Raw genomic sequence first — 24,076 nt, 5'->3', positions numbered from 1 at the left:
AAAATTCCCAATCAAAAGAGGGGGAGAAAGCAAGAAAGGAAAAAAAATTCCTAATCAAACATCGGAAGAAAACAGAAGAAATATACAGAAAGGTCTTTGGACCAGACAATATCTGAACAATACAGAATTGTCACCAAGTAAACAAGAAAAAAAAAAAGCAAACCACGACCTAAAGTGGTCTTTTCCCTTTGATTGCCAACCAAAATTCTGTGCGTTAGCGACTTTCTCGCCCTGCACTAAACAAAAACAGAAAAGGAAAAGGCAAGAACACTCAAAGTCGCATTCCCCACAAGAAAACAAATCATTCCCAAGAAAAAGTCCTATTGATCCATGATCACGCATGTAATCTTTGATTTGATAGGAAATAATTTGCAAAATCAAGTCATGACATATCTATGGTTCGGAATTAAGACGAAACACTTACCTGTGTGAGATTGATACACTTTGAGTGATTTTCTTCTATTTTTGTTGAACCCAGTGTTTCCTCTAAATGGTCATTTAGAAACGAAATGCTAACATCCAAAATCTCATTTATGGTTATGAGAAGATTTCATCAGCATACTCTCCTTCCCCAGTAGACACATTGTTTTTCATCCAAAAAGCATATGTTGCTCTGATAAGTTGGAAGTTTTGTCTCTTTACTAAAGCATGTTCGCATTTTAGTATAGAAAAACTGAGACTATTTTAGTCTCACAAGTTATCTAGAACTATGTAGGTCTGAATTCCTCATTGAGGATACGTAGGAGCAAGAGCCTCTCTTTTGTCGGCCGCCCCACAATCTCTATCATACGGACCCTGCAGTCATGTGACGTGCGGAGACAAATTATGGTCATTCCGCACACTTTTTCGCCATTCAGACACAGTAGTGTTCGATGGCACGCAGAGACTAACGTCGTCTTCTGCGCCTTTTGTCATCCAAAGGCGGTGGGCTCGATGACATGCGGAGATAAATTATGGTCATTTCGCACACCTTTTCGCCATTCAGACACAGTCATGTCTGATGGGACGCAGAGACTAACGTCGTCTTCTGTGTCTTTTGTCATCTAGAGGCAGCGGACCCGATGACATGCGGAGACAAATTATGGTCATTCCGCACACCTTTTCGCCATTCAGACACAGTCGTGTCTGATGGCACGCAGAGACTAACGTCGTCTTCTGTCCCTTTTGTCATCCAGAGGTGGCGGGCCCGATGACATGCGGAGACAAATTATGGTCATTCTGCACACCTTTTCGCCATTCAGACACAGTCGTGTCTGATGGCACGCAGAGACTAACATCATCTTCTACACCCTTTTGTCATCCAGAGGCGGCGGGCCCAATGACTTGCGGAGACAAATTATGGTCATTCCACACACCTTTTCGCCATTCAGACACAGTCGTGTCTGATGGCATGCAGAGACTAACGTCGTCTTCTGCGTCCTTTTGTCATCCAGAGGCGGCAGGCCCGATGACATCCGGAGACAAATTATGGTCATTCCGCATACCTTTTCCGCGGACCCTAGAAATATAGCATTTTTCAGCCCTTGTATTTTAGGGCACCTAGACTAGTTTTTGTATTAGGGGTACTTTTGTAATTTCAAATGCACTAAGTAAATATTTGATGTGTGTAGTTGGAAATAAATTTAATTGAATTGGTTGAAGCCCAATCCAATTAAATTTTAGAGGGGGAGGTGAGCATTTGCTTACTACACCCCATTGCCACATCATATAGTCACACTTTGTGCATGTCCTTCATGCTTTACATGCCTCATGACACCTAAGCACACTTAGTGGAGAATCTTGGAATTGATCTTGGATTAGTGGACTGAACCATAACTAAAATTCACTAATCATAATTAGTGAAATTTTGGCTCCAAAGTTTGGCTCCACAAATTCAATTTCAAATTCAAGTCAAATTTGAATTGAAATTCAAATTTCCCTCCAATTTTGTGTGACACTTAGGCTATAAATAGAGGTCATGTGTGTGCATTTTTTTCAACTTTGATCATTTGAATATTAAACTTCAGATTTCAGAGCTCTTTTAGAGCACAAAATTTCATGTTCTTCCCTCCCTCTCCCTTCATTCATCTCCTTCTTCCTCTAAGCTCTTATCCATGGCCTCCTATGGTGGTGAGCTTCTTCTAGATTCATCTTCTCCTTGAAGTGGTGTCTCCTCTCTCTCTTCCTTCTCCATTCCACTGCCATTCATCTTCCAAGAAGCAAAGGAATTCATTGATGAAGAAGATCCTAGGCCTACAAGCTCCAATGGAGCTTACATCATGTGGTATCAAGAGCATCTTCATCTAGGTGATGTTCTTTTGCTTCCTCTATCTTTTTGTTCGGTGAATTTTCTTTAATTCCTTGTTCTTCATCTTATTCTCCATGTATATCCTCCATTGTCTTGTGGTTTGGTGTTGTTTAGAGTAGATTCAAAAAAAAAAATATAAACCGATTATATCTTAGATCTACACTTGTTCTTGCATTTCTATGGTTCAAATTTTGTAGATCTACTCTTGAATCATGTTTTTGTGTTGATTTTAGGTTCTATCATTTTTCATTCATAATATTCTTGTGCTGAACCTTAGATATAAATTTTCTTCCAAAATATTGATTAGAAAAAAAAACACAAAAATCTAAGTGTAAATCACTTAATCCATGTTGTCTTAGAGTCATGTTTAGTCATAGTAATTGTCACATTATGTTCTAAGTTTGTGTTGAATTTTTATTTTGTTGATTGAATTCTAGATACATTTTTTCATGTATTCTTGTCATTCTTAGCCTATCTTTTGAATTTTGAGTCTAATTCAAGCATGGTATTTAGTTCATAACATGTTCTAAATCAATTCCTAGAAGTAGTCTTGTTGTTGAACTCTTTTTTTTTCTAAGTTTCCTACATGATGCCTATGATGAAGTTGAGTTGTGGTGCTGAGTTGTGGCTGGATATGTGAATCAAAATAAGTCTTAAGCTCTCTTAAATTGTGTTATTCAAGATAATTGAGCATAAGCAAACACAAATTGTAACTATCCAAGCCTTAAGCAACATAAACACTACTCTTGATTTCTAGGTTGAAATTGCTGGTGTTGACAGCTTGAACATACGAACTTGTATAAATTACTGGGAATTGGTAACAACGTGTTTTGAGCTGAAATTTTTACTTAATTTTCTAGACATCTGGACCAAAATTATGAAAAAAGAACCAATCGATTTGGATTAAAGTAAAAAATAAGAAAAATCACACAATTGGCAGAAAAATCAGTGTCCAGGAAAAGAAAAAAAAAGTGAAAGGGAAGTGTGCTTGTTGTTTTGGCTCAAAATTTGTTCTATAATTGGTGACTATTTTATACCAATCCTAGTTCTAAAATTTCAATTGAAAACTATTATGAAAACAAGTACCAAAACTAGAGGTTTCTTGAGTTTTTTTTTTTTGTTTTTCTACTCTACTCTAGATCCATTCTAGGTTTCTCTTTGAGTCCTTGCTTGTTTTTGTGTGCTTTTCATTGCTTTAATTGTTGAATAATCCTTGAAAATTTGTCTTGTTAAAACTCTATTGATTTAGCTTTCATTTCATTTTTTTTTTGTCTTTGGTTATTACTTGTCTCTTTGTTTCCTTGTTTGTGAGTTGTCATATAGGAAATTGGAAAGGAGGATTGGTGCCATACCTTGAAAAATTTGAGTCAAGAAGCAAGAGGCCAATCACTTTAAAGTAAATGAAGCAATAGAATATTGCATAGTGAGGAAGTTTCACAGAAATTCTTGCCCACGATGGAAGTATCCGAAGACAAATCCAATAGAGAATTTTGACAGTAATTGGATCAATCAAAATACAATCAATTAGCACCTCATACACTGGACATAGCTTCCACCAATTCCATAATGTAAGCTCTAAAACTTTTATCTAATGTCACTCAAAGGCAAACAAAAACATGCCCTGGTGTTGGTGAAAGAAAATTGAATAAAGGAATTCAGACCTCAAAGTATGAATCCTTAGCACAATCCAAAGGCATATTTCACTGTCACACACTTATAATACAAGGAAAACTTAAATAATTACATTTGAGAAAAAAAATATTCAAGGTCCCATTATGTTTCTAATGGAGCTTTGTGATCAGGTCCAGCAAGAATAATCTGCATTAGAAATTTAGCAATGAAAGACTAATTGGTTAGAAAATCATAGAAATGAATGATGAATGCTTCAATTCTAAAAGATATGATTCTCAGATTTGGCTCCTCTAAATTCTGGGATGCACCTTAAAGGGTAGAGTGTAGATGATAGCTGTTGATTGAAAAATTAACGATTGAGATTGTAATAAAACACATGCACATGAATAACAAAACAGGAAGTTGATGAAAGATCTTACAATCAATAGCTATCATTCAGCACTTCAACATTTCTAAAGTGCAACATGCACTTTAAAAGGGCCAAAAATGTCTTGGCATAAATCTAGAGTAAATAGTTTAGGGAGACATACATTACAGTCAAATGCAAATCTCCTTGCAAGCATGATAGCTGCATTCCTTTCTCGCTCTGACTCAAAAGCTAATACAAAAGAAAGACCTTGCTTCGGTTGCCAAAAGACTGCCTGTGCTGCAGCATTCCCACCTCCTCGAACTCCACAAAGCTAAAAAATACAAGAAAGCACCATATTTTAGTGTATAACAACAAACAAGACAAAGAAAGGAAAATATAAAAAATCTTGAAAATGATTAGAGATACTTTACACAGAAAGATAGCTACATTGTTCAAGGTGCAAGAAAAAGGTTAGAAACAGTATTAATCACAAAGTAAATGTATGGATCCTTTCCTTATGATAGAACATGAAAAACTACTTTTGAGTTTTACCAAGAATTATCTAGAACCGAGCGCCCACAATGTGAGATACCTGCATTGAACTAGAATAGTATTCTTTGGCAATTGTTGTATTTCCTTTACAGAGCTTCATCCTCATCTTTCCAACATGAAGTACATGAATAGATTCATTTGGATGGTCTGAGACAGTCTGAGTTACAACCACCTGCAAAGTGTTACATTAAACTATTATTATTGTCACTGACTTTGACCATTTTCTAAAACTTCTTACATTAAAAACAAAGTGACAGCTACAGTTTACTATAACCAAAGAATCTGACAATATTTTCTAAAACTTCTTAGTTGAAATGTTAATTAAGTACAACACCAAGCTACAGTTAATGAAAATCAGACACTACTTTTCACTGAAATTTGTTTACAAGATGGGAAGGGACAAGCATGGAACTGTATACAATTGGTAAAAAGTAAAAACACTGTTCAACTTAAAAATCACAACTGCACAACAAGCTCACAACTTACTAGCAGCTTGTATTGAGATTTTAAATTGAGATTGGTGGTAACTAGGATGGCACAAGACTTAGTCAAAGAGACTCCAATATCATGTCAAAAAACTATTAGACATATTAGTTTAAGCAAATGATAATTCTCAAAATCAGAACCACCTGGTCAATCATACTTTGATGCAATGTCAAAGAACCACACAGCTTAGAAGGTTAGACTTAAAAGTATTGATCAAAGAATTATAGAATTTTCAACAATAGCACCCTGTAAACCTAAGAGTTGCTTGTTTTGCCATATGCTATCACGAGAATTACTTCTGCAGAAGGCTTCTTTGCAAGAATCACCATCACGGAAAAACCTTATTAAGTTTTTCTTTTAGCAAACCCCCCCCCCCCCCCCCCCCCAAAATAATTGTCTCACCACGATATATAGTACATAACATAAGGCACAAGATAAAAGCAATTTTTTATTGTTGGTTAAACCACCCTTACAAGCACCGGAATAGAATGCGCAGACAGCACTGTTGTTTACTTGAGTTAGAATTATAATGTTAGTTATGGGCCTGTCTATTTGGGTTAAGATTAGTAAATGAGCCTGGCTAGTGTGTACTATCTGCATTTAAACTAATCCTAATAAAAATAAAGGAGTCGGAGGTCTGACAAGTTGAGTCAATGTATCCCCTTTATAGACTCTAGCTTTCCCTCCTTTCTAACAACTTAGAAGTAGTTATATTGCAAAATAACATGGTCAAATGAGCTACAAAATAGACATCACAAGTAACGAATGATAAACTTATAAAACAACTCTAATTATTAAAATAATAACTTCAGATAGATGCTTGGATCAATTCTAGGAGGTAGAAAAAGAAAAGAGATCAAAGTTGACATACATTGAATTCAGTGTCATGTTTTCGCACAAGTGCCTCTACATAGGTTCCCAAACCAGCAGCTGGAAAAGAATATAAAATGCTTTTTTCAACTTGATTGGACAAAGAACCAAGTCCATCTATTTAAATTCATGATACAAAAATGTATAGTTTATTTATATAAAAGAAAATACATAGAAATGATTCCTGTTAATGAATACTAAATCAAACATTTACGACCAGGAATGGGAACCCAACCTGGATCAATTGGACCAGTGGTTGACAATGTGATCTGCTGGCCCTCTGAAATAATATCAACTTGCAATACACGTCCAACATCAAAAGGTTCGGGGGCATAAACTGACTTGGTAGCTCCTGAGAACAGAAAAGTTGTATCACATGATAGGCAAGGATAGAAAAGATACTAGACATGGCATTTAACCAATATTCCCCCACAATGCATCTCAAATGGTACACCTTACAGATTAAGCCCTTCAGACAGTTAAGATAGGATAACATAATGTATAATGGCCACAAAAACAAAGTCCGTGCTATGAATCATAAAAAAAATAGTTTATAACAGAATCATTGTGAACATCTACCATAAAATGTTTAACAAATGAGAATTTTGTTTAGCAAACTCAGACTTATCGATAGAGAGAAGGTTAATGACAAAAAAATTGCTCCTTCAATGGGAAATTGATATCTAATAGGATGGAGGATATCAACAAGCATATTCGTGATAATCTGAGGTACAGCACATTTGTTGAAGTGAATGTGCAGCAGAAAGAGACTGCTAATATGGAGCAGAAGGAGGTTGCTTCAGAATACTTTGTAACGCAGGTTCATTTATCTTTCTCTGGGGCAATCTTGTTTTTCTATTATGCAACAGGTAAATGAAACGTGTTATTATTTATGTTCACAAATTAAACAGGTAGAGAGCAGCAAGTGGGTAAGTTCAGGGAGAGTAGCTCTTCAAGAAAGGATAAATATCCCACTGAGATAATTCCAAAGAGAATTGTATTGGATATTGACAAGGCAAAAATACAATGCATCACTGGAACAATGATCATTTTCACATTTTGTTGGTAATATAATCGCATATTCCTCTTTTACTTTATGTTTGAAGATTTGTGTTCAGTTTATAGTTCACAATGCTTAGTATAGGGAAGGTGGAACACTTAAGAAGTGTTAGATTAAAATGTGCTTTTTAATGTTTTATTATCTTTCTTATTTTGCACTCTTCCTCAGCTGTCTGCACCATATCTTGTCTCATCTTGTCATGTACTTGTTTCTTCTTTATATATACAATAGTCTCAGCTGAGTGAGACAAGTTCTCCAAAATATTAAGTTCATCATCTTAACTTGGTATTAAAGTGGGAACAGTCCCGCTCTGGAGTCTGATTGTCGTTTGCTGTCTGCCGGTGCTCCGTCACCGTTAGCTGCCGGAAAATTTTCCAGCTAACTCAGGGTTAGGTGCGCCTTGTTGAGCGCAACCCAACTCAAGTTGTTTCAAGAGCAAAAGCTCTCTCATGCTCTCTCACACACCGTTACAGTACAAACTTGTGTTAGGCACGTGAATCTCACACGTCACCTTCCCATCACTGGACCACCATCACACCACCACCATCGTCTTTGTCGGCCTCTTATGGACCCATTCCATCCCCTGTTTGGCTCCAGTTGTCACATCAGAAAAGTGAACATATGATCCAGCCATTCTTGGGTTTCTTTTTGATTCAGATCTGATAGGTAACCTCTGTGGTGTTCTAATTGTGGAAAAGAAAGCCATACTCAAAAGAAGTGTTATGACCTACATGGTTGGCCTGATAAGGCAGCAAATATCTCTACATCTGAAAAGGCTGAATCTCGATTTTCTGATGAAGAATATCAGGAGTACCTGAGGCTGAAATTTAGCAGCCAGGCTCATTCCTCTTTAGAACCAAGTGTAACAACAGCCTGCATTTCTCAATCTATGGAAGGTCAAGGTCCATGGATGGTTGATTCAGATGCTTCTAATCACATTTCTAGTAATAATTCCTAGTTTTCCTCTATCTACTCACCTAAATTTCCTCACCATGTTACATTAGCCAATAGGTTCAAAATTGCATCTCAAGGAATTGGTCAAGTTCCTCTTTCTCCCTCCTTGAATTTAAATTCTGTTTTGTATATTCCTAATTGTCCTTATAACCTAATTTCTCCAAGTCAGTTGGCTCGTTCCTTTGATGTTGATTCCTTTGTTATACAGGACCGTGGTACGGGCTGAATGATTGGCGTAGGACATGAATCACAAGGCCTGCACGGACATTGTTAATTAGTGCAAGTGTTCTTGTTCACCATTGGGGTGATACAATCCTCACTACCTGTTTTTTAATAAATAGGATGCCCTCTTCATCTCTTGAAAATAAAATTCCTCATTCAATCCTCTTTCCTAATGAACCCCTGAATCATGTTTCTCCTAAGGTCTTTGGATGTACATGTTTTGTTCATGATGTTTCTCAGGTCTTGACAAGCTCTCAGCAAGAGCTATCAAATGTGTGTTTCTTGGTTATTCCAGCCTTCAAAAGGGATACAAATGTTACTCCTCTCCAACCACCAGGAGATACTACATGTCAGCTGATGTTACCTTCTTCGAAGAAACCATGTTCTTCTCCAAACAGGATGATTCCAACTCTATAAACAGGTTTTGCCTATTGCTTGTCTTAGTCAAATAGTATCTCTTACTCACACAACATTCAATCACGGAGAAATTCAGCACTCTTCTCCAGTCAATCGTCAAGCTGAATTATCTCCATCTTTTGTCTCTACCTAGTAGAGCGGGACACAAAGAGATGGTTCCACATGAAGATACTCTTGATTCATGTCCTTCACACTCAGTTGTTCCTAGAACAGATCCTTCTTCATCATCATCTTCTCATGATCCAGATTCAGGTTGGCCCATCGTCTTTAGAAAAGGTATTCGGTCTACTCGAAATCCTCATCTTGTTTATTTGAGTTATCATCGGTTGTCTCCTTCATACTTCTCCTTTGTTTCTTCTTTGTCTTCCATTATTGTTCCCAGGAATGTTTGTGAGGCACTTGCTCACCCTAGATGGTGACAAGCCATGATTATTGAAATACAGGCTCTTGAACATAGTGGTATATGGGAGTTAGTTCCTCTTCCACCTGGAAAGAAGGTTGTTGGTTGTCAGTGGGTATATGCAATCAAGGTTGGTCCTAAAGGTGAAGTTGATCATCTTACAGCTTGCTTGATAGCCAAAGGCTACACTCAAATATATGGTCTTGATTATGGAGATACTTTTTCTCCAGTGACCAAGATCACTATTGTTCATCTCTTCCTTGCCATTCGTCATTGGCCTCTTCATCAACTAGACATTAAAAATTGTTTTTCTTCATGGTGAGTTGGAGGAGATTTATATGGAGCAATCTCCTGGTTTTGTTGCTCAAGGGGGATCAGGTTTGGTTTGCAAACTTCATCAATCCCTTTATGGTCTTAAACAATCTCCAAGAACTTGGCTTGGAAAATTATTTTTTTTGCACAGCAAACAATTAATAGTATTAATAATGGTTCAGTACTAGATGTACTGAAAATAGCAAATAGATACAAAGGCAAATCCTGCCAAACCCAACTACTATAGATAAAAGCACAGTAACTGGATACTCAGCAATCAAACAACCCTACGACATTTCTTCCTTCAATCTAATAGACCACTGATTAAAATGAGTATGGGAATCTTTCTCCATACAATTTAACCAAGACCAAGTGTGGAATAAAGCTTCATCCATGACTTTTTCGGGGCTAAAAGTCTGGTTTTTGAATACCAGAGAATTTCTATGCTTCCAAATAGTCATAGATAGAGCTACCCATAACACTTGCCATCTCTTGTCTACTGAGGTTTTCCCACTCCAATTAAAAAATTACATAAAATGATATCTAGGCTCAATGGGGAAAGGACCCACTCTATTGACCCAGCTCAAAGTCTCCCACCAAAGATTCCTAGTTTTTATACATGAATACATGACATGACCAACAGTTTCCTCTTCCCTATCGCAGAGAGGACAATCATAAGAAGGCAACTCCACATGTCTCCTTCTTAGATTATCCTTGGTAGGTAATTTGTTTTTATAAGAAGGTACTTGCTCTTGGTGGCATTTTCAAACTCCAAATAATCTTGGATGCGCTGTCTTCAGTAACATGTCTGTCCTCAGCTTTTAGGAGATTGTAGGCTGACTTTGTGGTATAAGAACCACCAGAGTCAGCACTCCATAAAAGAAAGTCCCTACTTGAAGGTTGGATGTGAACATCTTCAATGTCTGCCATGAAAGCTGCCGCTGTACCAATTTCATGATCAAAGAGATTTCTCCTCCATTGGAATTTCCATTCCCATCTGTTATCAACTAAGAGGCCCATTGAGTTGATGGAATGGTTCTGCTGAGTACTCACTTGGTACAATGCTGGGTATTTGTCTTGGAGGGTTAACTCACCTTCCTTCCACTTGTCCTTCCAAAACCTAATCCTGACCCCATCACCCACCTTCCACCTCATGTTATTGATGAGACTATTGCTATGCTGCTGCTGGAAAACAGCTCTTAGATCCTTCCACCAAGGAGAGAAGTCCACCCTGTTTCTACCATAGCATAAAGCATTCCACCCACCATATTTGGACATCAAGACTCTAGCCCAAAGCTGATTCTGGTTATTTGCCAAGTCCCATCCCCATTTACCAAACAAGGTCTCATTAAACTTGGACATATCTTTAATCCCAAGCCCCCTTTTGTTCTTGGGAAGACAAACAGTATCCCAATTGACCCACGCTATCTTGGCTGCCTCAGAACCTCCTCCCCAAAAAAAACTCCTCTGAATAGAAACAACCTTATGCACCACTTTTTTAGGGATTCTAAAAAAAGAGAGAAGGTAAATAGGAAGGGCTGTTAAGACAGAATTGATGAGGGTTATCCTGCCTCCCATAGACAGACATCTTTGCTTCCATTTTGCAAGCTTGACTTCATATTTGTTGATGACAGGCTGCCAGACGTTCCAACTTTTAGAGCTCTACCCCACTGGAATTCCAAGGTAGGAGAAAGGAAACTCCAGCTGTCCACAGTTGAGAAAAAGAGCTGCCTCCCTACACCAAGCCTCAGATTTGCCCATGCACCCAAATTGGCTTTTAGCATAATTGATCTTGAGACCAGAAGCCATCTCAAAAATTCTCAGGATAGATTTCAGTACTCTAACATTAGCAGTAGTTGCAGAACCAAAAAACAAAGTATCATCTGCATATTGTAGAATATTAATCTCCTCCTTTTGACTCCCCCACTTGATAACTGCTGAACATGTTCTTAGAGATGGCTGTCCTCATCAATCCAGTAAGGCCCTCAGCTACTATGTTAAAGAGGAAAGGTGCAAGGGGGTCTCCCTGCCTTAAACCTCTCTCGGGCACAAACTCTGTAGTGGGACTGCCATTGATTAATATAGATATGGTTGCACTAGACAAGCAGCCATAAATCCAATTTCTCCATCTTTCACAGAATCTCATCCTCAACATCATGTAGTTTAAAAATCCCCAAGAGACCGAATCATATGCTTTTTCAAAGTCAACTTTGAAGACCATGCAAGGATTATTTTTGGATTTGGCTTCAGCTATAACCTCATTAGCAATCATCACACCATGAAGGATGTGCCTTCCTTTCAGAAAAACAGTTTGTCTTTCATCAATGAGGTGAGGTAGAACAAGAGCAAGTCTATTAGCCAGAATTTTGGACACTATTTTATAAACACACCTTATAAGAGAGATGGGTCTATAATCATTAAGAGATTGAGGGCTATTGGTCTTGGGGATGAGGGCTATGAAGGAAGCATTGCTTCCTTTAGGGAATATTCCATTGATGTAAAACTCATCCAGGAACCTAATAAAATCAGGTTTTAGAATCTCTCAAAACTGCTTGATGAAATTAAAGTTCAAGCCATCCGGACCAGGACTTTTATCTCCCCCACAAGCCCACACTGCTGATTTGATTTCCACTTCAGAGAATTTGGCAACAAGGCTTTCCTTCTGTCCTTGGCCAAGGGAAGGAAACTGAATCCCATCCAGGGTTGGCCTATTGAGATTTTGTTATGAGAATCTCTCTTTGAAATGTGTGAGTACTGCAATCTTGATACTGCTAGGCTCATGGACCCACCCACCCTCCATGAAGAAACCTTGAAAAGCATTGACCCTCCTTCTATGATTGATCAATCTGTGAAAATAAGCTGAATTTCTATCCCCTTCTCTTATCCACTTCACTCTAGATTTTTGCCTCAACATGGATTCATAAGCAAGAGCTGCATTCCACAGCTATTCCTGCAAAGATTTATTGAGCTCCATTTCAGCTTGAGATAAGTTTGAACCATTAAATCCAGCCTCCAAAGCATTCAGGTCCTTTAAATTCTGGATTTTAGTAGCTGTAATAACACCATTTTGTAAACTCCACTGCCTTATGCGATCTTTGATGAACTTTAATTTCTGCTTGAGAGCAAAACCACCCCAACCACTAGGATGATAGTTACCCCAGTTGTGAGCCACCATATTCTGAAAGCTTTTGTCCTTCAGCCACCAATCCATTATCTTGAAAGGTTTAGGTCCCCAATCATTGGTTCTAGACCTCAATAGGATGGGGCAATGATCAGAGAAATCTCTATCCAACACGAATTGAGTAGTATCTAGCCATTGGGACAGCCAGTCATCAGAAAGAAGGAACCTATCCAATTTGCTCATGACAGTCCCATTGGGTCTACACCATGTGAAATATCTCCCAACAGACCTAACCTCCTCAACCTCCATATCTGAAATCCAAGAATTAAACTCAGAGATGCTAGTAGTTTTTATCATACTTCATCTTGTCCTTACAGTTGTTTTTATCAGCATAGGACACACCCAGGTCTCTAGCAATCTCCCTATGAAGATCCTCCTCATTCTCAAAATAACTATTATTGAAGCTGCTATTAGTGACAGGGCTTTGGGAGGAACAGTCCTGCTTAGGGGTCCTCCCAGCAGGTTCTGGAGAATGAAGAACCATCCCCTCCCCATACTCTTTTTGATTAATCTCAATGCCCATGTTCCGTGAATCAAGCTCATCCCTATAATGACCTGGGTTGAGATTTACATGGGCCATATGATTTGCTGCAACAGACCCCTTTCTTCTAACATACACCTTGAAGGCTGAAAGAGACTGAGTTCCTTTAGAACTTGGGCTGGTAGTTACAAGGCCCAAATTGTGGTCCGAGACTCCCTCCACCAGGCCTGCAGAAATCCTTTCGTAAGGGCAAATGGGGTTTGACCCATGTTTGACCCCTAAAGAGGCTTTGGGGCTAATAACTGAGGGTTCATCTCCTTGTACCCAAAGGTTATTAGATTTTATTAAAGCATCTTGGACTTTATCGTCAACGTCCACTTCCAAAAATGGATTATGCTGCTTGCTTGGATAGAACGTCCTAGTATCTGCCATGCCCTCCCCATGCATGTCTGAGGCAAGGGGACCGTTGCAATCCTTCTGCCCCACGCCTCCAGGTGTCAGGCCCTCAGGAGCTGCCAGAGGCACGTGACAACCTCGGAGTGACACCTCAGCACGACTGTGATGATAGGAAGGAAGTTATATCCGACAAAAGTAGAAGGAAGTTATATCAGGCAACTACAAGGAAGTTATATCCTTCTGCCCCATTCCTGGAATATCTTCCATAGGTCTTTTTCACGGACCTCATCGGGGGAATCGGGAAAAGTAGAAGGAAGTTATATCTGGCCTATCCCTCCACGTTGATGATGGTTGCTTTCCTCTCGCGGTGACCTGGTAAGGGGCTTTCAGCTCGTCTATACCCCTTCCAAGAACTGGAAAGGTCTTCGAAGTTGCCTTTCTCCTACTCTTCACTTGAGTCCATTGTCCCTCCTGAAGGTTGTCGCAAGTGTGTCTTTGACCGTCGTCCTCTATGGTGTTATTGCTATCAGCATTCACACTTCGTCTTCTTCCTTGTTCACTCCGACAGCGGGCGTTGACTTTGCTGGCTCTCGCTCCTTGATCACTCGTGTCATGCAAAGTTTTCACATTTCCTTGTTCACTCATGTCATGCAAAGTTTTGGGATGAAATGGAGTGAAGCAGATCACTCTGTTTTTTATTATCACACTTCTCCTGATAAATGTGTTTACTTAGTCATTTATGTTGATGACATAGTAATTACAGGGAATGATGATATCAAAATCTCTCAATTGAAGCAAAAATTTTCCATTCACTTTCAGACCAATGGTCTTGGCCACCTAAAGTACTTCCTTGGTATGGAGGTAGCTCAATCCAAGGAAGGCATTATTATCCCGCAGAGGAAGTATGCTTTGGATATTTTGGAAGAGACAGGAACGATTAACTGTAGACCCATTGATAGTCCCTCAGATCCAAATCAAAAGTTAATGGCAGAACAAGGTGAACCATATTCAGATATAGAAGATTAGTTGGGAAACTCATATATCTTACTATTACCAAACCTGACATTTTCTTTGCAGTTGGGGTTGTTAGTCAATTTATGCAAGCTCCTTACGTTGATCACTGGAAGTCTGTTCTTCGCATTCTCAAGTATATTAAGAAGACTCCAGGACAAGGACTGTTGTGTATGAAGATAAAGGAGACACTCAAATTTCTAGATATTGTGATGCTGATTGGGTAAATAGCGGATAGCGTCACAGGCAAATAGCAGAAGCCGCATAGCGGTTGAAATAGAATATATATAACAATTAAATATGTATAAAAAAGCATGCTATATGCAAATAAAAATAAGCTGGACAAACATTATCATAATATTATCACAAAAGTTAAATTGTTCAAGACAAAATATGTTCATTCTCCTTTGCTCCTTCCCCAATATAATCAAAAAAAGCTAAAAACAGCAAAAATCTAATTAGCTAAACAAGTCCCAATAAGGCATATAATCAAAAAGAGTTGCATGAAGGAGAAGTGAAAATGCTATTGTTGGGTCTATTAGAAGAAAGCCCAAGTCCATTAGTAAAAAGTAAAAAGAATAGAGTAAAAACATAAAATTTGATTCTGATGTTTTACAAACCAATAGAGTAAAATTTTAAAAACACACATTACTACTGCACATGAGTTTTAACAAAGCCAAAAACCTAGTCCACAAGCCCAAAACTACTCTGAAGTGTCGTGAAGACACGACCCGAATCCACAGTTCGCACCTGACCCGGTTTCATTTCTTTCAGAATAATGAACCAAAGAACCCTAAACACCGTCGACACAATTTCTCTTCAGATTCAAGCTTGTCGGAAACCGACAACACAATAGCCGCGACACAATACGATTACGCAACACATAAGGCACCCGCGATTGCGATTTTCACGGAATCCGCAACGCGATGCCGTCGGGATTGCATTTTCACAAAAACCTGCTACGCTATAGCACGATAGCTGCTATTTGACAACACTGATTGGAGGAAATGTTATCTCTTGGAAGAGCAAGAAGTAGAATAATGTTGCTAGATCTAGTGCAGAAGCGGAATATAGGGCTATGGCTTCGGTCACATGCGAATTAGTGAGGATCAATTGATCAAACAACTTATTCAAGAGCTAAAGTTCTGTGAAGTTCAGCCAATGAAGTTGTATTGTGATAATCAGGCAGCTCTCCATATTGCCTCAAATCCAGAGTTTCATGAGAGAACTAAACATACTGAGATTGACTGTCATTTTGTGAGAGAGAAGCTGCTGACCAAAGAGATTAGTAGAGTTTGTCAATTCAAATGATAAGCTTGCTGACTTTTTAACCAAATCATTAAGGGGGCCTCGGATTCAGTTTATATGTTCCAAGCTTGGAGCATATAATTTATATGTTCCAGCTGAGGGGGGATGTTAGATTAATATGTATTTTTTGTATATGTTTTATTATCTTTCTTATTTTGCACTATTCCTCTGCTGTACTAGGGGATTCAGTCTGCACCCTATCTTGTCTCATCTTGTCATGTACTTGCTTCTTCTTTATATATACAATAGTCTCAGCTGAGTGAGACATGTTAAGTTCTCCAAAATATTTAGTTCATTGTCTTAACTCGAAGAAACATGATATTATATGCAGATAAGACAGTAATCATGTAGGCAGATACTTTGAAGCCAAAAAGTTTGTCTGAATAATAATAGTTTCTGCAAGTAGCAACGAAAGTGGGATTTTTTTTGAGGAAAAAAGTAACACTTCTTGCAGTAAAGCATCAATATGATAATAATCACAAGTTATTAGGTACCCCCCATTACTTAGTTAGGTTACATAGTTTGAATGAGACATGTTGCCTATAAATAAGGGAGGTTGAGAGAGAGATCTTGTCATTTTGAGAAAGGATTGTACTCTTAGAGAGTGGGGACAGAACAGGATCTCTTCAATACACTGACAGCTAAATAAAAATTCAATTCTTTTTCTAGTTTCTAATCCAGTTCCTGCCATAAATTTGTAGATATGTTATCAAAAAGTATATCAATTTATATTGGGAGTATTTTGTCCCATTAAGAATAGTTAGAAGTTTCTTGATTTGCAATAATTCTATAATCAGTAATCACTATGGATAGAAGTGTCATAACAAAACATGAATATTAAGTTGATATCAATACCCAAACATGGTGTAGCAGAGGTAGATAACAGTGTAAGTAAAGAGTCAACTGATTTACATGATCAGCATTAAGAAAAATCAATCCAGCATAACATGTTGGCTTAAAAAAGCTATTCATCATTCAAAGTGCAAAACCTTTGGAATTTTTACCTGAAATAAGTTCCTTTTTGGCACCTTCAGATGATACACGATACCACTGAATTGAACATTTTGAAAGTTCAGGGCCATTATCAGAGCAAGGTTGAATTTGCAAATATGAGCCTAACGTTTCAGTTCCTTCTAATTCATATAAATGGGGAGCATTTTCCTCTCCTTTCTTTGTCCTTGCTAACTGAAAAGTGAAATGGAAGAAAATCAGTGATAAATTACTATGGAAGACATCACAACAGTCCTCAATTTTATCAAAGAAACATATCATTCACTTCAAACAAAAGTATAATTTAATAATGATGTCCAAACAATAATCATTACCATAGAAGACCTTTGAAAATCCCCAAGTCTATATCTCATATTATAGCCAAAGGAATATGGAAGATATGAATATTTTTTATTTTATTTTTTTCATTATTTCCAATAAGTGATGCTGATATTAGGTTTGAGAATTTGACAGTAAGATAATTGTGTGCAGTGTGCGCACACACCCATATCAACAATCAACATACATACACACATATCACATACTGCAGAATAAACTAACACTTCCTAAAGTCTTGTACATCAAACAGTGTATTAATATTTCATAAAATCAGTCAATGAAAGAAAAATCACAACCACTTGAAAATGACATAAGATAATAGGCATACCTCCTTTTGTAGACGAAGATATAGTCTAGACTTCTCAGCAAGTTGAGCCCTCAATGCACGAAGCTCATGTTCCATATCCATAACCTAAAATAATACATAATGTATTGATTTCCTTAAAATAGCAATGAAGTGTTAATATCATGGAAATATGATATGTGGCTAAGAAAACAGTGAGAAGGAGGAAATTTCAACATAGGAGAATAATATCGATAATGTATTTAAAAGAAAAATAACACAGGCATAACCAAATACATTCCCTGAAATTCCCTGGTTTTAGATCCACTCTACACCTTCATAGATGTAATATTTTACACTGATTCAAATTATTTATCTTGTTTTGCTAGTTTAATGGTCATACATCAATAGTACATAACAGTACGATCAATCAGCTAAGTAGCTATTTGTGAAAACCAGCAAGCCAACAAATCAACGGTCTCAAGAGGACTGAGATAACTTAAACTTTAACCAAATACAGAAAAAAAAGAACATACAAAATATGGTGGCATTAAGTATACAAACTTTAATCAATGTTCTTCATTTATACAAAGTATTTTCCTCATATATCAAGAATTTCATCACCACCTCCAAGGCTCCAACCTCTTTATAATGAATAAGAAAGTCAAGAGACCAAGCATACTGGCATACCAAAATATGGTGGCATTAAGTATAGAAGAGAACATACAAAATACATTGCCAATAAGTATTGAGGAAAACTTAAAAAGTAGAGGTTGGCTGAAGACAAAAGAACATTTAAAATAATAACAATTGATCTATGACAAGAGATAAATGAACAACGGAACAATGTATACCTTGCTTGGCTGATGCAGCATTTTGATTCTCCGAGCCTCTTGAACTTCCTTCATTAACTGTTCCAGGTCCTAAAGTTCCAATAGAAATAAATTTTGTTAAATGAAAATTACTTACTCGATGCAGCACTGCAATATCAACAGTTACATTTTCGATGCAACCAATCAATATTATGATTATTGAAGAGTTTTTCTTATTTGATAATTTCATATAGAATAAAATTATACAAGAGAAAGTGAGTAAAGTACAATTAGGGGAATATTAAAAAAATGGAGGTAAAGAATCAAGATTCAAGAATGCATAAGGTTGTCCACTCTTTCCATACACCAGAAATTATGTAAACAACTTTGAAACAGTCATGAACATGGCACAAAAGAGAAGCAATAAGCACTGTGACAAAGCAGATCTAGGGTAAAAGATTGACCCTCAAAAAACACATTTTTTTCCAACCACATACACAAAGAAAAGAAATTCAAAAGCTGCATAATGCTACCAATTTGGTATCCTTGTTTCATCCCCAAATCTTTAAAAAGAAACAAGAGAAATCACTTATAAGAGTTAAGCGAAGGGCCACATCCCAGATTCATTCAGAATACCAAGCATCTTATTCCAAAGGAGAGAAATCACCCTACAAATACATCTAAAAATATATGGGTCACTGATTGAGTATTAATCATACTGATTCAGTAATGCAGTATAGACAAAGATCTGTCATAGGCATACAGGGAGTTTTAGATTTTCAAATGAGGTTGTCATAAGAAAACCTCTCCATGTTAGGAGACAGTTCAAGATATTGAAGATGAATTTGTTGATAGGAAGAAACATGAGTAATTTAAGCAAAAGCAAGAGGGGTTGAATCACATTACTCTGCCAAACATTCAGTTTTCTTCATAAGGAAAATCCCAGGAAAGATTAGATTAAGAATCATGAATAGAGTACTGTATTCTTTTATGGTGCATAATGTAAAGAAGACAATGATATAGGAATGGAAATAACTCTAACAAGGAATGTCCCATATTGAGACAACCACCAGATATTTGACATCAGAAATGACATCCAAACCAAAAAAACAAACCATGCTCTAAAGTCTAAAAGAACTATGTTCCCAACAGATAACTTCACATCATGCAAACTACCCTGGACCTACCTCAATAAAGGACAAATCAAACATGAAGAAATTTTTATTCACTAATAATTCCATATATCATAAATTTAAAAGAAATGTATTCAAATTAGAAAGAAAATAATTGATAATAAATAAGATGCACTTAACATTATGGCAGAAGGAAAGATCCAAACCTGTTTTCCTGAAGCTTGAGACATTCTCTCATGCTCCTGAAGTGCCTCCTCCACTCTCTGAACTGCTGCTCTGGCATTTTCTATTTCAAAACGAGCAAAAGCTCTTTCCTCATTCACAAGTTTCTTAGCATCTTCAGAAGCCTACAAATGAAGATAAACTCTCAACAGTGGAAAAGAAAGTTTCTTTGGTCACTCTTCCATTCATTCATAATGATCGAATAGAACGATACATAATGCTGATAAAATGTTGAATAAATAGACTGAGAGGTTTCATTCCCCAGACAAACTAGATAGCCAATAGACTGATAGACAGAGAAAGTGGCATTTTGTTCATATTGCCTGTACATTGTGCAATAGCATTAATATAAAACAGCACTCTGATAAATTGTTATACTTATATGTAATAACTAAAAATCAGCTGGGTTGATATTGAAATCACAAATTCTCTCAGATCATTGGTGCAATAGTCTAGTCTCTCTTGGACCCAAAAATATTATGCCCCTTAATTTATGCACTGTACAGTAACAGTTTATCTTGTCCTTTGATGTCTGCAGTTGAAGCAAAGCACTTAGTAGTTTTAAGGAAATATTTGTCATAAATATATTAAGGGACGTTATAGTAGTTTTAGGGATTTCAAGCAGACATGGAGAGGGATCAGACTGCAGTTTTATATTAATGCTATTGCTGGTCATGTTTTGCTTTCTTTTGCTGCTGAGTTTAGAGAGAATATTAATTTCCCTTCTTATTCTTAGCAGACCTTTTTTTTATTTCTAATCAAATTTCTGCTTCTATCTCAAAAGAAATTAGCATCACCTGCTTAAGAAAATTTGTTAGCTTCTTCACCTCAGACTTCTCTTGTATTAATTCCCCTTCCCTTTGAGTCAATTGAACTGCTAGAGCTTCAACCTGCAGAATGCACCAAATAAGCTACAGTTTATTAAAATCACAAATAAACAGATGCAAGAATAAATGATCGATAGAAGTTGTAACTTCTGCGCAGGAGAGGTGGAACAACGAATCTATTATATAGATCAGAAAAAATGAGACAATACAAATTTGTGATTTAAAGAAAAACTATCCCATATTTTGTTATCAATGTCTTTGCATTCACTCCCCATCCATCCCTACTATGAACACACCCTCCCCGCCGTGTTTATTCTGACCCATCATGACATAACAAAAAGAACATAAAAAAACAAGTGCTCTGCAATCATGTTGGATATTTGTTGATGCAACTCCTTTAGAAAAATATAAACACCAAGAGAATAATACATTGATCTATATTATACTGGAATTATTACTCATTCCTTATTCCCTAACTGCACCATACTGTGGCAATTATTTTACACTTAAGAGTTTCCCATGACCTAAAATGAATCAGCAAGTGTAAAATTAATGGGATAACTTGCTGCAAACTAAAACTTAAATAATCTATTATAAATGCATGATGCAACCAATCATTGCTAATAAAAGGCCATGGTTCACATACTAGACCTCCAGCAACAAGCACTTGCAAATATTTAGTGCAATCACTTATCAAACAAAATTGAGTTTAAAGGGCAAACAACACTCTCAAGAAGATTGACAATAAGAAGCACTCACATAGTGGTGCACAAACAAGAAATCTAGGAAGGACTATTGAAGAGAAGTGAGTACCCTCAAATATCTCAAAAACAAACTCACGTTCATACCTCCAGACAAATAATTATCTTATCTTCTCAAGCTAAAATAATTTATAAACTGATTCATTAGCCACCATCCACTACCCATAACCCACAAATGCCTCTAAAATTCTGTTGTCAGACAGTCTTTCTTGATTGTAGATGGTCTTCCATGTTGGCCATTTATCCTCATGTATATAGTGTAGTAATTGGATGGTACCAACAGTCATTCTACAATACTTTCCAATCATCTCTCATAGTCAGAGGTATGAATCTAATCATTTTACATTAAATCAGTATAGCATAAGATTATATCAATTATCAAATACTGTCATCTATTGTATATATGATTTAAGCATTCAAATCTTCTCATCACCAATTAGCAGTTAGCATTAAGTCTAAGTTTTGTGTTTTCCATCTTACATGATGGGGGTCACACACGACACTGGCCTGCAGCAAGAAAGTGTTACTATTTACATAGGTCCTTAAAATTGAAGAAACAGCACAATATATGGAATTCTAGCATATGCCAAATATACTCTCCAGTCTTCCCTTCTTTTTTTGTTTTTTAAACTTTAAGGATCCAGCCTAATTGAGCCCAATCATCCCCCCTCCCCTCCCACTCCCCCAAGGAATTTAACTTTTAGAGAGGAAAAGGTGCTCATTGATCGAAGTATAATGAACATGACTTTAAATTATACTATCAGCTTCATATGAATTATTTATCAAATAACAGGATAAATTTGAAAAGGCAGATCAAAGAAAGGAACTAACCATAGCAATAGCTTCCGCTACATCATCCTTGTTTCTTCCTGCCACTCTCCCTTTTAAGGATTGCAGTGCATCTCGAAGCTTCTTCAAAAGAACATGCTTTTCCAGAGAAGCTGCTTCTCTGAGTCTAGCCTGAATGTCACCAGCAAACAAACAACTTAGTTATGATAGCAAGATGAAATTCTTTGCAAATTGTAAGCACGGATCATTTCAATCGAAAAAATTGAAAAACAAATTATATAATAGAATTCTCAAGTTGAAATGCTCTTCAAAACTATGCATTACAGTGGTATTAAAAAATTTAATTTAATTTTAAGCATAAAATGATGACCTCTTCAGACAACTTAGCAGCAGCTGCCAAACCCTTCTCAAATTTGCTGGCAAGATCGCGAACCGACATACGTTTCTGCTGGTCCAACAGCTGTGCAGTCTCTCGCGCAACAACCTCCTTCATAGATAGCACTTTTGGATCATCCTTTGTCTCCATGATCTGATTATTAACTCCGATTTTGTAATTAGGAAACCGAAGAGAAGCAAATATTACATCGGCCGACACCACCGGCACTGCATCTTTCTGCATAGTATCCCCAAAATCATGGGTCATCCTTGTCATTTTCACGATCTATCACCTCTGCCAATCACAAAAAAAAAATGCAGTCTTTAGCAACAATAATTGAGCAGATTACATTCCACTCAAAGCAGTCCAATGAATTTTAAGAAGCAAACCTAAACAAAAAAGGAGCATTCACCCACAGATATGCATAAACAGAATAAAATAATAACAAAAAAAATACTCCAAAGTCAGAAACTAATAAATTGAGATACCAGTACTCCACTCTAACCACTAAGCTTATTGAATCAAAAGCAAAATCTGACAGCTTGCAACAATGAAACTAAACCCTAATCCTGCTACTTACCACATTTTCTTTTTCTCTATTTTTTTTAGCTGAAGCTATAGGGAAAAGCAAGCTGACCAAAAGCAGACAAAAAAACAAAAACTTGAACTTACAGATCATGAAATGACAAAAAATGGGTACTTGAAGTTGGGATTCTTAGATCAGATGCAAAGGGGTTGCTGAAGTTTTGTTATCCACCAACAGGGTAGCAATGAGAGAGAGAGAGAGAGAGAGAGAGAATATGGTAAGAAAGATGGTAGCTTTGCTTTTTGAAAGGAAAAAAGAGAATGGCGCCCCAGAGAGGGGTGGCCCCTAAACAAGTTTGTGTTTTAAGTGTTAACGTTTTTTGTTGTAGTGTTTCCATCTATGTTGGATACTCTCTTCTCTTCTCTTGTCCATTCCTTAAAATGCTTTAAATTAAACTCAAAACTCTCTGGCGGGTCCCAACCTTCTCTTCACCGTTTACTCACATACTTCTTTCCACTTTATTTTTCATTTAATTTTTTTAATAAAGTGATTTGTTTTTAAAATGTGCATAAGTAATTAACAAATTTGAAAATTCTAAAAGTATTATTTATGTCACCAGCTCATTTTATATCATCAAACACATCAATCAAATCACATCAAAAAATCACATCAAAATGAATTTAAAAATATTCTAAATTCAAATTAATATAAATTTTTAGACATGACAATTTTTAGTTTCTATCTTAACGTTAAAATCATGGGATGGTGTTTAAAACGTCTACCCAAACATGATGTAAATTATTCTAGATTAATCAATAGTATCAAATTGTTAGGACTGAGTTTAAAAAACCATTCAAATCACATTAAAGAGGAGGGAAGAAGAAACTTGCTTTGAGTTAAACGTTGTTACAACTCCAATACAAAAACCGGTCAAATAAGGCAGAAGTTTTACAACTCATAACCTTTAAGTGGAAAATTTTTCATTTTAACATATTTTATTCTATAAGTGAAATTTATTTTTTGATAAATACTTGAAATTTATTTGAATCTTATTAAATATATGAATCTCATTTCTTATTTAATAAGAGTCTAATTTCCTT

General features: G+C 36.7%; 1 protein-coding gene across 2 annotated transcripts; it reads right to left on the bottom strand.

Annotated features, from left to right (window-relative positions):
* Positions 1-3,708: 3,708 nt before the first annotated feature.
* Positions 3,709-23,377, bottom strand: LOC114382610 (stomatal closure-related actin-binding protein 1-like). Of its 2 annotated transcripts, none has more exons than XM_028342148.1 (13): positions 23,123-23,377; positions 22,445-22,744; positions 22,117-22,245; positions 20,495-20,587; positions 19,682-19,822; positions 18,385-18,453; positions 17,576-17,659; positions 16,923-17,103; positions 6,412-6,528; positions 6,178-6,236; positions 4,861-4,992; positions 4,450-4,599; positions 3,709-4,105 (listed from the first exon to the last, which is right to left on the bottom strand). In XM_028342148.1, the coding sequence occupies exons 2-13, from the start codon at positions 22,724-22,726 to the stop codon at positions 4,061-4,063; spliced, it is 1,482 nt and encodes a 493-aa protein (XP_028197949.1). In that variant the 5' UTR covers positions 22,727-22,744; positions 23,123-23,377; the 3' UTR covers positions 3,709-4,060. The 2 variants fall into 2 exon arrangements, with proteins under 2 accessions (XP_028197949.1, XP_028197950.1); XM_028342149.1 differs by lacking the exon at positions 23,123-23,377 and adding an exon at positions 23,031-23,047.
* Between the last annotated feature and the right edge of the window lie 699 nt (positions 23,378-24,076).

The sequence above is a fragment of the Glycine soja genome, chromosome 13, assembly GCF_004193775.1.
Source record: "Glycine soja cultivar W05 chromosome 13, ASM419377v2, whole genome shotgun sequence".
In the NCBI taxonomy this organism is placed as follows: Eukaryota; Viridiplantae; Streptophyta; class Magnoliopsida; order Fabales; family Fabaceae; genus Glycine; species Glycine soja.
The sequence above is the reverse complement of the archived record's forward strand: the minus strand, read 5'-3'. Positions and strand labels throughout refer to the sequence as shown.

Bases quoted from the DNA above. Each gene is read 5' to 3' on its own strand.
- LOC114382610 (XM_028342148.1), bottom strand. From the start codon at position 22,726: ATGACAAGGATGACCCATGATTTTGGGGATACTATGCAGAAAGATGCA. The intron at 6,529-16,922 runs GTAAAAATTCCA...TTCTGTTCTCAG, and splicing joins CAAAAAGGAACTTATTTCAG to GAGCTACCAAGTCAGTTTAT. The intron at 4,600-4,860 runs GTATCTCACATT...TGTATTTTTTAG, and splicing joins ACTATTCTAGTTCAATGCAG to CTTTGTGGAGTTCGAGGAGG.